At 48.2% G+C, this 12,574-nt stretch overlaps 1 protein-coding gene across 7 annotated transcripts in view; it reads left to right on the top strand.

The window, feature by feature from the left end:
* The window catches only part of LOC119394176 (neurexin-4), a 96,553-nt gene that overhangs the window by 25,491 nt on the left and 58,488 nt on the right, over positions 1-12,574 (top strand). For all 7 annotated transcript variants that reach the window (XR_007416075.1, XR_007416076.1, XR_007416078.1 and 4 more), the window contains exons 10-11: positions 7,005-7,142; positions 12,176-12,314. Coding sequence is in view for 3 of the 7 variants with exons in the window: in XM_037661433.2 (XP_037517361.1) it covers positions 7,005-7,142; positions 12,176-12,314 (277 nt within the window). In the remaining 4 variants the exon portion in view is untranslated. The remainder of the gene's footprint in view (positions 1-7,004; positions 7,143-12,175; positions 12,315-12,574) is intronic.

The following is a 12,574-nucleotide window of genomic DNA, read 5'->3' as shown; positions in this document are numbered from 1 at the left end:
TACTTTCAGTTCGTCGAAAATGATTATTTTGACAGTAAAGAACATAGTTCATTTCGAAAGTACTTACAGAAATGCCCTGGAGGGCTTCCACGAGGTGTTTTTGTAGAGCGCCGACAGCAAAACCTATGGGGAGCGCGCCGGCGGTATCCTGCCTAGCACGCAATCGAGGCGCGTCCGATAGAGGGCGACTCCGTAACTCCTCGAGGCCAATACCACGGTAACGTGTCAAATCCGGTCGCGAATTCGGCCACGGCGAGGTCGATAGCTGCGACGATCCAGATGGAGGTGCCGTTGCTTGCCATCTCTTCGCGCAGGCTGCATGGTTATCGCTGTTAGCTGCAGATAGACTGCTGTCACTGGGTTCGGGCCTAGGTGCACGTAGTCGGTTCACGACGCCGGTGACCTGATCTTGCCGCCTACTACGACGATTTGTAGGGGTTTTAGGCGTCTTTTCCTCGATGTCTGCGCTGCTACTGCGATTGGGAGTCCGGGTTGCCATCACTCTCGTGGTGTCCAATGGCAAGGCTCCCTTGATGTTTCCAAGGACAACATCATAAAGTGAGTCTCGCAGGCATTGAGCACGAACTTCTCCCTTAAAAATTGGTGTATCCAGGAAGACTACAGCTTCTGGTAGGTTACGCACTGTGCGGTCAAGGAACAGTACCGGCCGATACGCACTGGTCAACCTTTCCTTTGGCACTAATGCCTGTCGCACTATGACCGTATCGCAGCCAGTATCGCGCAGTACGGTAACTGGGCGTTGATCCATAAACCCTTTCACAGTGGGCACGTTCTCAGTGTTCTCAAGTGCAACACTTCGGCTGACTGCAGTGTTGACAACAGGAACTTTTTCACCGTCTTTCAGAATGACGTATTCCGCATTCCCTGCTGCTTTTTCCTCGTTTCTTTCACCTGATACCATGCACGATGCTTCACATCTGTCCCCTCTGCCGGCGGAATACTTGTCACTATTGTGACCATGCACTGGGGAACATGCTTTCGTGCGCGACCAGCATTCAGCCGCTCTGTGCCCTTTCTTATCGCACAGAAAGCAACGGTTGTCCGCCCGAAGCTTCTTCCTTGCGAGCTCCATCCTTAGAGATGTGGGCGGACCCGTTTCTCCACATGCGCGTTCCTTGCCCAGATTCACCAGTGACTGAGCATCCATAAAGTTGTCCGAAGTCTGCGCTATCTCCTGCAACGTTCGGCAGTTCCTCTCCTTCAGAAACACTTTCAGAGCCGGAAGACAACTCTCCATGAATTGCTCGGCGATAATCGGGTCTCTAAGGCCTATAAAGGTCTTGTCGGATTTTGATAGCTCCAACCAATGGTCAAAATAACCAGCAAGCCGAGAAGCATACTGCAGGCCGGACTCATTGTCTTCGGGTTTCGCTTTGCGAAATTTTTCCCGATAGCCCTCTGCAGTGTACCAAAACCGCTGCAGTAGCGCCGCTTTTAGCTGGTCATAGTTTAACGCAGCTGTTGGATCTAGCCGGCCTATCACAGTTAGGGCTTCTCCAGTCATGCACAGACTCAGTGGAAGAGCCCATTTCTCACGGGGCCACCCTTGGCACGTCGCGACCCGCTCGAACCGCTGTAGGTACGCGTCGAGATCGTCCCGCGTTTCGTCAAAGGGCGGTATCAGTTTATGAGGGCTATATACTTCCGGTGCACGTGTAGTGCTCGGGGTGACGCTCGAGGTAGCTCCCACTGGTTCATTAGCCTCGGCTGACTGTCGTCCCGCGCTTTCCTGAAGTTTAAACTTCAGCTCCAAAATCTTGAGCTCTTGTTCCTGCCGTAGGCGTTGCCGCTCAGCGCTTTCTTTAGCTTCCTCTCGTTCACGTGCGCGTTCATCGCGAGCTAGTGCGCATTCTTTGTCCACCCATTCTCTAAGCGCATCCTTCTCGAGCCTTAGTTCCCGGCCAAGTGCGAAAAATCTTTCCCTGTCCATGGCTCAGCCCCGCATCTCAGTAATGGCTGTAATATTAATGTGCCATCCTGGCAGGCTCGCCAAATGTGGTGGTTCTTGGGCCCTCAGATGCAGGAAAACCAAGGCACGAACAAGAAACACATTTATCGACTTGACACACACAATTACACACACACAATTACACACGCTTTGTCCCACTGAACAATACAGATATCCCTAAGTCCTAACTTTTAGAGTTCTAATCACACGCAAGAGAATCGGCGCGTCCTGCCGTATAGGCCCGTCGAACGTCACTCGCATACCGCAGTCAGGTAGCGATGATGCCAGCACGAAGCGGACAGGTGCGTGGTGCGGAGGTGTACGAACATACGACGACCTGCTCGTCGCGGAGCGTACAGGCCCACGCTGACGACGGCCAACTCGGACATGGCACCACGGCCACGATCTCGGCTCGGGAAAAGGTCAGTTTGGGCGTGGCACCGAGGCCACGATCTCGACTCCAGAACGGGTCCGCTTGGACGTGGCGCCGAGGCCACGATCTCGGCTCCGGAACGGGGTCAGCTCGGGTTGCGCCGGAACCGCTTGGACGTGGCACCGAGGCCACGATCTCGGCTCCTGGCCCGCACGCTCGTTCACCACAGGAACAGCTGCTAGGCCCGGCCCGTAACGATTGCTCGTTCCCGGGACGCTCGTTCCTGGCCGCGCTCTTCCAGCCCGGCGACGTTCTGCAGCTCTCGAGCTTCGCGAGCGTCTCGCTCGCGCACACCGTCGTCGTCGTCTTCAGTTCCGTTTTCTTCTTCGGTTGTGGGTTACAGTCTTTTACTACCACAACCGCACACAGCGAGCAAGTAGCGCGAGTCTGCCCGCAGCGGCCAACACTCGTCGGCCAGTAAATGAAAGTGAAACCAATGACGAAACTTCCGTGCATGCCTCTGGATAACAACATGGAGCGGCCGGTGGGCACCCGCGGAGGAAGCCGAAGGCGAGGATGCTGCGACTACGTTGATTGTCCCTTCTCCAATGTTGTTGGCTGCGACCATGGCTGTGACTGTTGTAAGCAAGGACGAAAGGGCAGTTGCTTTCTGTCATCCCCAATAGATGGCGTGAAAGCCAGCGTAGCGTTAAAGTACCTTACGTAGCGTACCTCTCTCAAGGAACGCGAACTCGAACGAAGCGGCTCGACCGGTTCAACGAACAACACCTAGTGGTGTTGGTTCAACACGGCTCACTGAGCGAGAGAGAACCGGCTACTGACAATGCACTACTGTACCGCCACCTTAACCCGGCTCATGCGCTCACTGGCTCACCGCTCATCCCTGGCTCTCTGAGCATCTTAGCAGTTCGGTTCAGCACGGCTCACTGAACGAGCGAGAACCGGCTTTCCCCCTTTCCCAAAGAACCGCCGCTCACTTTTACTGAGCCGCGGATCACCCGCTCTTTAAAAAGAGCCGGCTCGCTCCTGAGCGACCCATCTCTAGTCATAGCCCTTTGTGTTTTGTTTTGCGCTTGTGAACGTGCTCGGCGCATGTGTCTTTGCTGCAAGTGCTGAACTTTGGGGAAAACAACAGTTTGGTAGCCCTGTTGCTCGATTGCGTGCACGACTGGCCTAGCGCAACCATGGACGAACCGGCGCAACGGCTATTCCGGAGTCCCATCTGGGAGTTCTTCGAGCGCGGGGCCAGTGACGCGACCTGCTGCACGTGTAAGATGCGCCTTAAAACACCTACAGGCACTACAACCACGCTCGTCAATCACCTGAAGCGTCACCCTGATCCATTCAAGCAATTTGAAAAGCTCCGTGCCGCCGAATGCTCAAAAAAGGCGAGTGGCCCAAAAAAGACGAGGGCCACGAAGACGGCAGACGCAAGTGCAGCGAGCTGCAGTTACTTCAAGCTGACCTTAAAAGGTGACAGTCAGCGCGCAAAAATGCTAACTACGAAGGTTGCGCAGTTCATGGCCGCTGGCTTGCATTCGTATTCTATCGTCGAGGAGCCCGGCTTTTTGTCCTTGATGCACGCTGCAGTGCCAGAGTACAAAGTCCCATCGAGGACTACGTTTTCCAGGAGCGTCATGCCAGACCTTTACGCCAAGGAAAAAGAGCGGATTAAAGGTGCGCTACGCCATCACTTCAACCATGGTACCCCATGCTACTTGGTCACAACCGACGGGTGGTCGTCTAGGCCTGGGGATAGTTACGTCTCGTTTACATGCCACCTGCTCGATGAAGAGTTCACTCTTCACAATTACCATCTTGCATGCCGGCATATGCCCGAGGGCCATACTTCTGAAAACTTGAAGAACGTCCTCCTTGATTTAGCCGAGGAATGGGGACTGCCTCAAGGCATACCAGTCTTCATTGTAACTGACAATGCCAGAAACTTCCTGGGTGCTGCATTGCGAACAGGATGGTTAAGCATTCAATGCTTTGCGCAGACCTTGCAACTGTGCATAAACTGTGCAAAGCGAGATACACCAAACTTCGAGCAGCTGTGCATCAAGGCACGTGGAATTGTATCCTACTATAAGAGGAGCTCCCTGGCCAGGAATCGCCTCAAGGAACTTCAAGCAAGCATGGGCTTAGAACCCGTTGAAGTAATCCAGGACGTGGTAACACGTTGGAATAGTGAGTACGCAATGATGGCTCGCCTTTTAAAGCTTCGTCTTCCGATTTCTTTGGACCTGTCCGAACAGGACACAATGGAAGACTTTACCTCAACTGAATGGTGTCTCATGACGTCTGTGACATCAGTCCTTAAATGCATTGATGATGCAACGAGAGAGAGTTGCTCCGAAAAGCACCCAACACTTTCTCAAGTGGTGCCGCTCGTGCACTGCATGCAGCTCCTCCTCACCCAGCAAGAGCGGAGTTGTGGGGAGGAGTCTGTATTTGCAGGAAGCCTCCTTCGGGCCATCAAGTGTAGGTTTGGGGACATTAAATTGCAGGTGCCATATGCCCTGAGCACAGCACTAGACCCCCGATTTAAAGCAGTGTGCTATGATGCCACTTGCGAGAAACGATGGTTAAAGAGTGAGCTCTGCTCAGCTTTAGAAAAGAGTCTGCCTCAACAGAACGATGAAGAGGAGCCAAGTGTGAGCAGTGCATCTGCAGAAGCTGCGTCATCGAGCAGTGATGTGTGGAGTGTGTTTGGAACTTTGGTTGGTTCGAATACTGCACCAACTGGCTCTGAGAGATTGAAGAAGGAGGTGGAGGAGTACCTCCATGCACCTGTTCAGCCTCGTTTGGACAATCCTTTCCTGTGGTGGAAAAATATTGGCAAGGCCAAGTACCCATTTCTCTACAACATAGCTCGGCTCTCAGTGCCAGCTACTCCAGTGTCCAGTGATAGGCTGTTTTCAACCACAGGGAATGTTGTCACGGCACAAAGAGAGCACTTTCTCCCCGAGCATGTAGAACAGTTGGTGTTCGTGCACAGCAACATGCGCTAGGATGTTTGGCCGGACATCTGTTTATGTTTATTTATTCACAATACCCCAAGGACCCTCTTACGAGGGTATTACATAAGGGGGTGGGTGCTAATAAATTTGAAAATGAAAAGTCGGGTGTCTGTCTATTTCTGATCCCCTACTTTTATGGAGGGTAAAGATTTAGTGGGTGAAACAGCTAGCAAAGGTTATTGTAACGAGGTAACGTAGTTCATTCTACCAATTTTTCTCTTGTGAACTTTGTCTCCCAGGTATTCGCTTCGATTCGAAAACATTCGCTTCGCTTCGAAATTATTCGAACGAGGTAATTATTCGATTCGTATTCGCTTCGAAGTGAAAAATCACTATTCGCACATGCCTAGTTAATACAGTTGCGACCGTAGCGGAGCTTGAAAGGCAGCTTTGCCGTAATGCGGGGGTGTGATGAGGTGAAGCATATTGAAAATTTGAAGGGGTCACTTTCAGTCGGATGTTGACTGTATTTGTTTTTGGGAAGTTCGAATAGTAAAATTCCAGTGCAAATCGAATCGAATAGCAAACACTATTCGAAAAATATTCGAAATTCGAATATTCGCACACCCCTAGTTTATAGTAATTGTGGTATAAATGTGAAGAAAGTAAAATGGACGAAAAGATGATTTAAAGCTGGCAGGGGTCTTTTCGTCCACTTTACTTTCTTCGCATTTATATCATAATTACTACAAACAACATCTCCTATACTTTCCTTGGCATTATTGTCTGTTAGTGCTCATTAATGAAGCATACTGAAATGACGATGGCAGACACGGAAGGGGCGATCGAGCAGTTCGGAAGAGATGCGGAGGGGACAATTGAGCAAAGCAGAGAAAGCGCGGTGGGGGGAAAGGTGCTGCGGAGAAACCGCCGTCGCTGCGCGGTGGCTTGTCTGCCACTTTGCGCTTTACAAGTACACGAGAGGGCCTTTTTTGCAAACCTGAGTGCGAGTTTCTGAGTACAAAACGTATCATACGACCGCAGTTTTCCGCAGTGCTGAATGTTGCTGCCGAATAATCGTATTTTCCGGAAACGTATTAACCGGAACGTATTGCACACAGCTGTATTGGGTTATTTTTAATTTTCGCGATTGCGTGCGTAGGAGCCGGGAAATCGTACTAAGCGGGAATGTATCAACGAGGTTCTACTGTACACCATTTACTGTTGGTGGTACGCATACCTCTGAGGTACTTCAGCATGGCAGAGGCTTGTTCGCTGTCACTTGTGAGATGGTGCAAAGGGTCCAAGGCCATTTTAAAAAGGTCATCACGTGGCCCATGTTTCACCGGTGTTGGCCCATGTACCTTAGCTACAGGGCGTGTGCTTGTGCACTTATCTCTTGAGGATGTTCGACAGATGGCTCATAATTTTCTATGTGTTGTGCTTTCATCAAAAAGTTTGCGTTAAAGCCATAGACCGCATGAAGGTCGCTTCACTCTCTGCAGTGGTTGTGTTTGCTAAAGGAGTGAGCTGTTAGCCTTTCTTTGTATGACATTACAATTTGTTTCTATCGCATTTATTGCTTCGCCCTTGTAGCAAAACGTTTTCTCTTGTCTCGGTGTAGAGCTGAATTTGTGAGCGTTCGACAAGGAGCTTGCACTCATTCGCTCTTCTGCAGATCTTCTCAACGACGGCCAGTGGCATCGCCTGGTACTGGCCCTGCAAACCAACCGCATTGAGCTGCACTTGGACGGCGTGCCCAGCATCACCACACGTCTCTTCTCCCTAGAGACTGGCGGCGAGTACTTAATCGGAGGTACGTCCCAGCGAATATTCGCGAGTTCTTTTGAGCACTTTTTGTAACTTGAGCACATGCTGCCATTTGTTGCTTTAGCTTTTGTAATTCTCATGGTGAATTCAATTCAATCCTGTTGCAATGAAATTCGTGACCACAAAATTACCTGTGTGACAAAATGGGCTGTCATGGCCCAACTACAGTCATATCCCATTATAGCGAACCTCAGATTAGAAATTTTTCAGATTAACGACTATTTCGTAAATGCCCCTCAAAACATCCATTGATTTAATGTAGGGGTGTGCGAATATTCGAAAGTATCGAATATTCGTCGAATATCACATTCGAAATATTCGTATTCAGTTCGAAAATCGTGTATTCGAAAAGTTTTGAATATTCGATAACTTCGAATATTCGAAAAGTTTGAATATGTGATTCGATTATCATGCATAAAATAACTCGTCTTCCACATTTCTGCTGCGTTCGTATCGCTAAAAACGTTGCCGAGAGGAGCGATAAACATCGTAAGTACACGAAGGCACGATAACTGCCTGCGACGAGCGCAGCAATACGTATGATTTATTGCTGGTGCATCTCCGACGTGCAGCGCTGTTGGTGATCATGTAACCGTGCATTTGCAATATTATGCGGCCGTAACGTGCCGCACTACCACTCGTTCACTATGCGGGACCACTTCTGAAGAAAGACAGTGACCCACGTGACTGGTGGCGGACTGTAGGCACCCTCAGATACCCCAGTCTGGCAAAGATTGCCCCATGTAACTCCCTATACCAGCCACTTCTGTTCCAAGCGAGCGTGCCTTTTCAGTGGCAGTGGGGGGGGGTTGTCTCTGTTACAAGGGAGCACCTGCTGCCTGATCATGTGAAGCAACTCATATTTCTTCATGATAACATGTAGTCATTACTTTCATTGTGCCGTGATATTTGCTTGTGTTGTGATGTGCATTGTGCTAGCCTATGGACATTGTGTTCTGGAGATAGCAGTGTATGTTGTGTTGCCAGTCAGGCTGTTAATGTTTTTTTTTTTCAAATAGCTACATGTTAAATAAAATATTGTTACTGTGGAGGCATTTTTCCTTTGATATTCGATATTCGGTTCGATATTCGAAGGTGGATATTCGTATTCGATTCGTATTCGAAAAATTTGATATTCGCACACCCCTAGCTTAATGTAAAAATATTGCACGTCTACGAATTTCAAAATTCCGAACGTTTCAGAAAAACGTATCGAATCTTATCGCCCTTGTGTCTCAAGAACACTTCAAAATAACAAATTGCAAACTTAAAAAGTTACTCGCGGTGGTGTAAACAATGCCCAGCTCAGTATGTTCCACTATCGTCATCATTAGAGCGCTCGCTTATTTCTCCATGCGTCTGCCCTGTTATAATTGTGCGGCAGTCCCATCACCATTGCCTCGCTGCCTTTGTTTCGTTGGCCAGCTTCGTCTGTACACTTGTTGCACGGCTGTTTTGCTTGCTTTTAGCTTGGTGTTTGTACATTCACAATGAGCTCTGGAAGCAGCACGAAAGGAATGTGGCGACAGTGAAAAATGCGACACAAGTGACCTGTGGGATGAAGCCGCAGAAAAACTCCCTGTGCATGTTTTTGAATACTACGGGCAGTGCGATCGGTGCGAGACGAAGTATGCACGTTGGCTGAACTGACAACCGATAAGATCAACACCGTTTGTTGTGATTAAGGAAACAGCGACGAGGTCGACGAGTTTGGAGATGACGCTGAGACAGTGCATGCGGAGCAACACGAGGAATCGGTATCTAACGTCGACGTTTCGAATTGCATAAAAAGGAAGCGCACCTTGAAGAGTTCGTCGTGTAGCAGTTGAGCTGCGCCCATCAGGCAAAGATCGCGGTGTTCATCAAATAAAAGTACACTCATTCCAGAATACAGTAGAAACTCGTTAATTCGACACCCGTTAATTCGGAAACTTGGATAATTTGGACGCCTTCTCTGGTCCTGGCAAGCATATGTATTGTTTAATACCATCAAACTCTCGTTAATTTGGTCATATTTGTCATCAACCCGGTTAATTCAGAGGCTTCTCAAAGCGCGCCGAGCGCGCTGGGCCGCAAATCTGCGACGCAAAGGAGCGAAAACGACGTTCGCGAACAGCAAAAAAGGAGGCGGTGCAGTCTGCATCGCACATTGCCATCAGCGCGAACCGTACGGTAACGACGGTAAGGACGATTCTGGTTAAGGTCGGGGTAGCACGTTTCGGATTAGTAGTTAAGACAGGAAGGTCTTGAGCCGCGGTCACATTGTGAACAAAGTCGCGAGTGTCGAAAATTGCGGCTTTTAAACTGCTACTACGCAAAATAAGTACAGGATTTACGTATTCATCAAGAAAATTAAAGTGTATTGAAGTAATATACATTTGTTTGTTGTTTTCTTGATACTTTCGATATTTTGGAATTTGGTTAATTGGAACATTTTTTTCCGGCCTCGTGAAATCCGAATTAACAAGCTTTTACTGTACTTCGTGTCTGTTTATTTTTGGTGCTTATTAGAGAATAACGTGATTGCAGATATATACCCAGCAAAGATAGGCGACTCCTTTGGTTGCATTTACGATTTTTAGTGTGAATTTTCTATTTTTTCACTACCAAGACTTTTCAAGATAACGAACGGTTTTTAGTGGTACCTTGAGATTTGTTGTATCGAGATTGGGACTAGGGCTGTCTCTCTGATACATGTATTGTGAGTGCCATAACAACAAGAAATTTCAGTAATGACTTAACCTGTTTAACTAATAAGCTACGTATTTCAGGTCACAATTTCGTCATCTATGACAAATTTGCACTAATGCACCCGTGCTAGCATTGTGTTGTAGCTTTGCATTGGGCGGCATGCAGATCTAGCCAGTGCCTGAATAACAGGCCCAGAATATCTCTGTACTTTGTCTTCAAGCACGCAGCTGTGAAAATCTGTGAGTCTAAATAAAAAGACAGGCATACTAGCTTTCGTAAGCTGCACCCATCCTGAATATTTCTTTCATTAATGTCAATATTGCTGTACAGTTATAATAAAGCTTTAATCATTTCAGCATGCTTCTCTAAGGTAAGAAGTGATCTGTATAACAAAGGATACTTCGATTCTTGCATGCTTCTGTGCATTAGAGGTATTCTATTTTCATGCCAGAAAGATACAAAAAAATAAACAAATAATTAGGATCCCGTTTTCGATCGGGCAAAATGGGGGCAAGCAAAACTTGGCGTTTGTGTGTCTGACCTGCTATTTCTTTCTTTCTATCGCATTGCGCATTGCTCCTCCTTAACCCTTTACTGCCGGTTGTCGCGAATTCGCGGCATACTGAAAGACGCCGATTAAGTAACACACGAAACGCGTTGATGCCTTCACCGGCGGCTGTCACGTATTTGCGGCGAATGTAGCTTTCAGCACGAGACATCTGGCGCCATTGCATGTAAGGTATTGCAAGCTGGAACCCAGTGTTGTGTATCAGATGCCGGAGAGCGCGAAGCACGTGCAACAGCTCTCACTTCTTCGTTGTTTTCTGCCCGAGGGACGTAAGTTCCATCTCCTATAAAATTTTTTCGATGTGCACGCATACAAGAGGTTGCACACGACATGCCATGTTGTTTTGAAGTATGTTATTTCCTGCGCGATCATCGTTTCTGTGGTATGTCGCAAATTCGCGACATCCGGCATTTGAGTCAGTCAGTAATGACTGCCGGTATGGCAAGTTCATGATGGACTTCCGCTCATTTTATGGGAAAAAAAGGCTTCGCACGCGCTTGCCACCTGAAGATAAAAGTGACATCTGTCTCAATGACAGCGAAGACGACGATGTCGATCCCGATCCTCATGCACAAGCACGAGTGTCTTCATCGAGCAGTGAGGATGAAGACGAAGATGTGGTAGACCAGCCAAGCTAGTGCCTCTCTAAAACATGCAGTGCGGTGGAAAACAAAAGACTGTCAAGAACAGCGGGAAGTGCCACGCTGGAAAACCGCTCATCCTCAATGTGACACTGTCCGAGCTCCTATTGAATATTTCAAGGAATTTTTGATGACACCTTCACGGAACACATCGTTCAGTAGAGCGATCTGTTTGCGACGCAGAAAAATTCGAACAAAGGACTGGCTCTGTCTCGTGGTGAGCTAGATCTATTTCACGGTGCCGTCGCCTTCATTTCATTCTGGCGGCGGAGTCTAGGCCACACACGGTGGCCGACACGATGTCACGCGATTGGCAGGAGGCAATAAAGTCAAACTTGCATTTAACAACAATGACGACGCCAAGTTACGTCGACCTGAAGAAATCCGCTTCATTGATGCGGCGATGCCGTACTTGCGTTGCATTGAACATATTGAGCTACTATTGGCTTAAGTGCCGGTTGTCGCGAATTCGCAACATACCTAAAAGTATGCATTAAAGTTGCATTTTGGATAATACAACTGCTTATTTAAGTTAAGGTTGCTATTTAAAACTGAGAAATGAAAAACAATTTTTTTTTCTTCGGCGCTTTCATAATTCAGGCATTAAAGGGTTAACTTTTGCCTTCCTCCATGCTGGGAACTGGACGTTCATCCGCATGCTTAGCCGTACAACACTTCTATTGCTACAGGCAACAACGACAGTCATGCGTTGTGAAACTATGAAACGTGGCAACGCTAAATAACAAGTGACTTTGATCAGGTTGTCATATCAGAAACGGCTGGTCGCTGACAAGCCCATGATTGAGAGAGCATCAGTTATTGTAAAACGGCGCAGAAAAATAAGCATGTGACTGGCGCACCTTCGAGGCCCGCATTTGTGTGAACCCGCGTTTCTGCACAGCTGCTGGCGCCAGATTTTTCGTGAATGACGCCGCCGCCACTGCGCTGCCGAAATCTGTAACCCATAGAAGTTTCGCTTAAAGAAAAACAAAAGTGTGTCATTCTTTTCTATCCCTTCTCCTGACTTGTCATATTCGAGGCGTAGTGTGGGTATCCTCAATGACTGACAAGACACGAGTGCCTGGACACTGAGGAAGGCCCTTCTGCCCATTTGTGCAGGTGGCGTGTATGGCATGCAGGGTTTCATTGGCTGCATGCGCTACCTGTACGTCGAGGGCCGCTACATCAACGTGCTCACCCTTCCACCCAACCAGGTGCAAGGGCAGGTGCTGCGTGACGCCTGCCAGATGGTGGACCGGTATGCGCAACTCATCCTCTTTTCTTCCATAAAGTGTGTTCTACAGTGAGCTAGGAGGCAGTTTAAAGAAACTTTAAGGGGGGACGTGGCTTTCGGTACCAACTTTCTTATTTCTTCATGGATTTTGATGAAAATTGGCACACTTATTTGAAATGTTTTTTTAATGCTACTGTAGAAATTTCATGAATATATCTTTACAACTTTTTGATGTACAATATATTTCACCTTCTGCTCTTGTTCCGAGTCTGACTCGCTTAAAA

Source organism: Rhipicephalus sanguineus, chromosome 5 (assembly GCF_013339695.2).
Source record: "Rhipicephalus sanguineus isolate Rsan-2018 chromosome 5, BIME_Rsan_1.4, whole genome shotgun sequence".
Taxonomy (NCBI): Eukaryota; Metazoa; Arthropoda; class Arachnida; order Ixodida; family Ixodidae; genus Rhipicephalus; species Rhipicephalus sanguineus.
The sequence above is the reverse complement of the archived record's forward strand: the minus strand, read 5'-3'. Positions and strand labels throughout refer to the sequence as shown.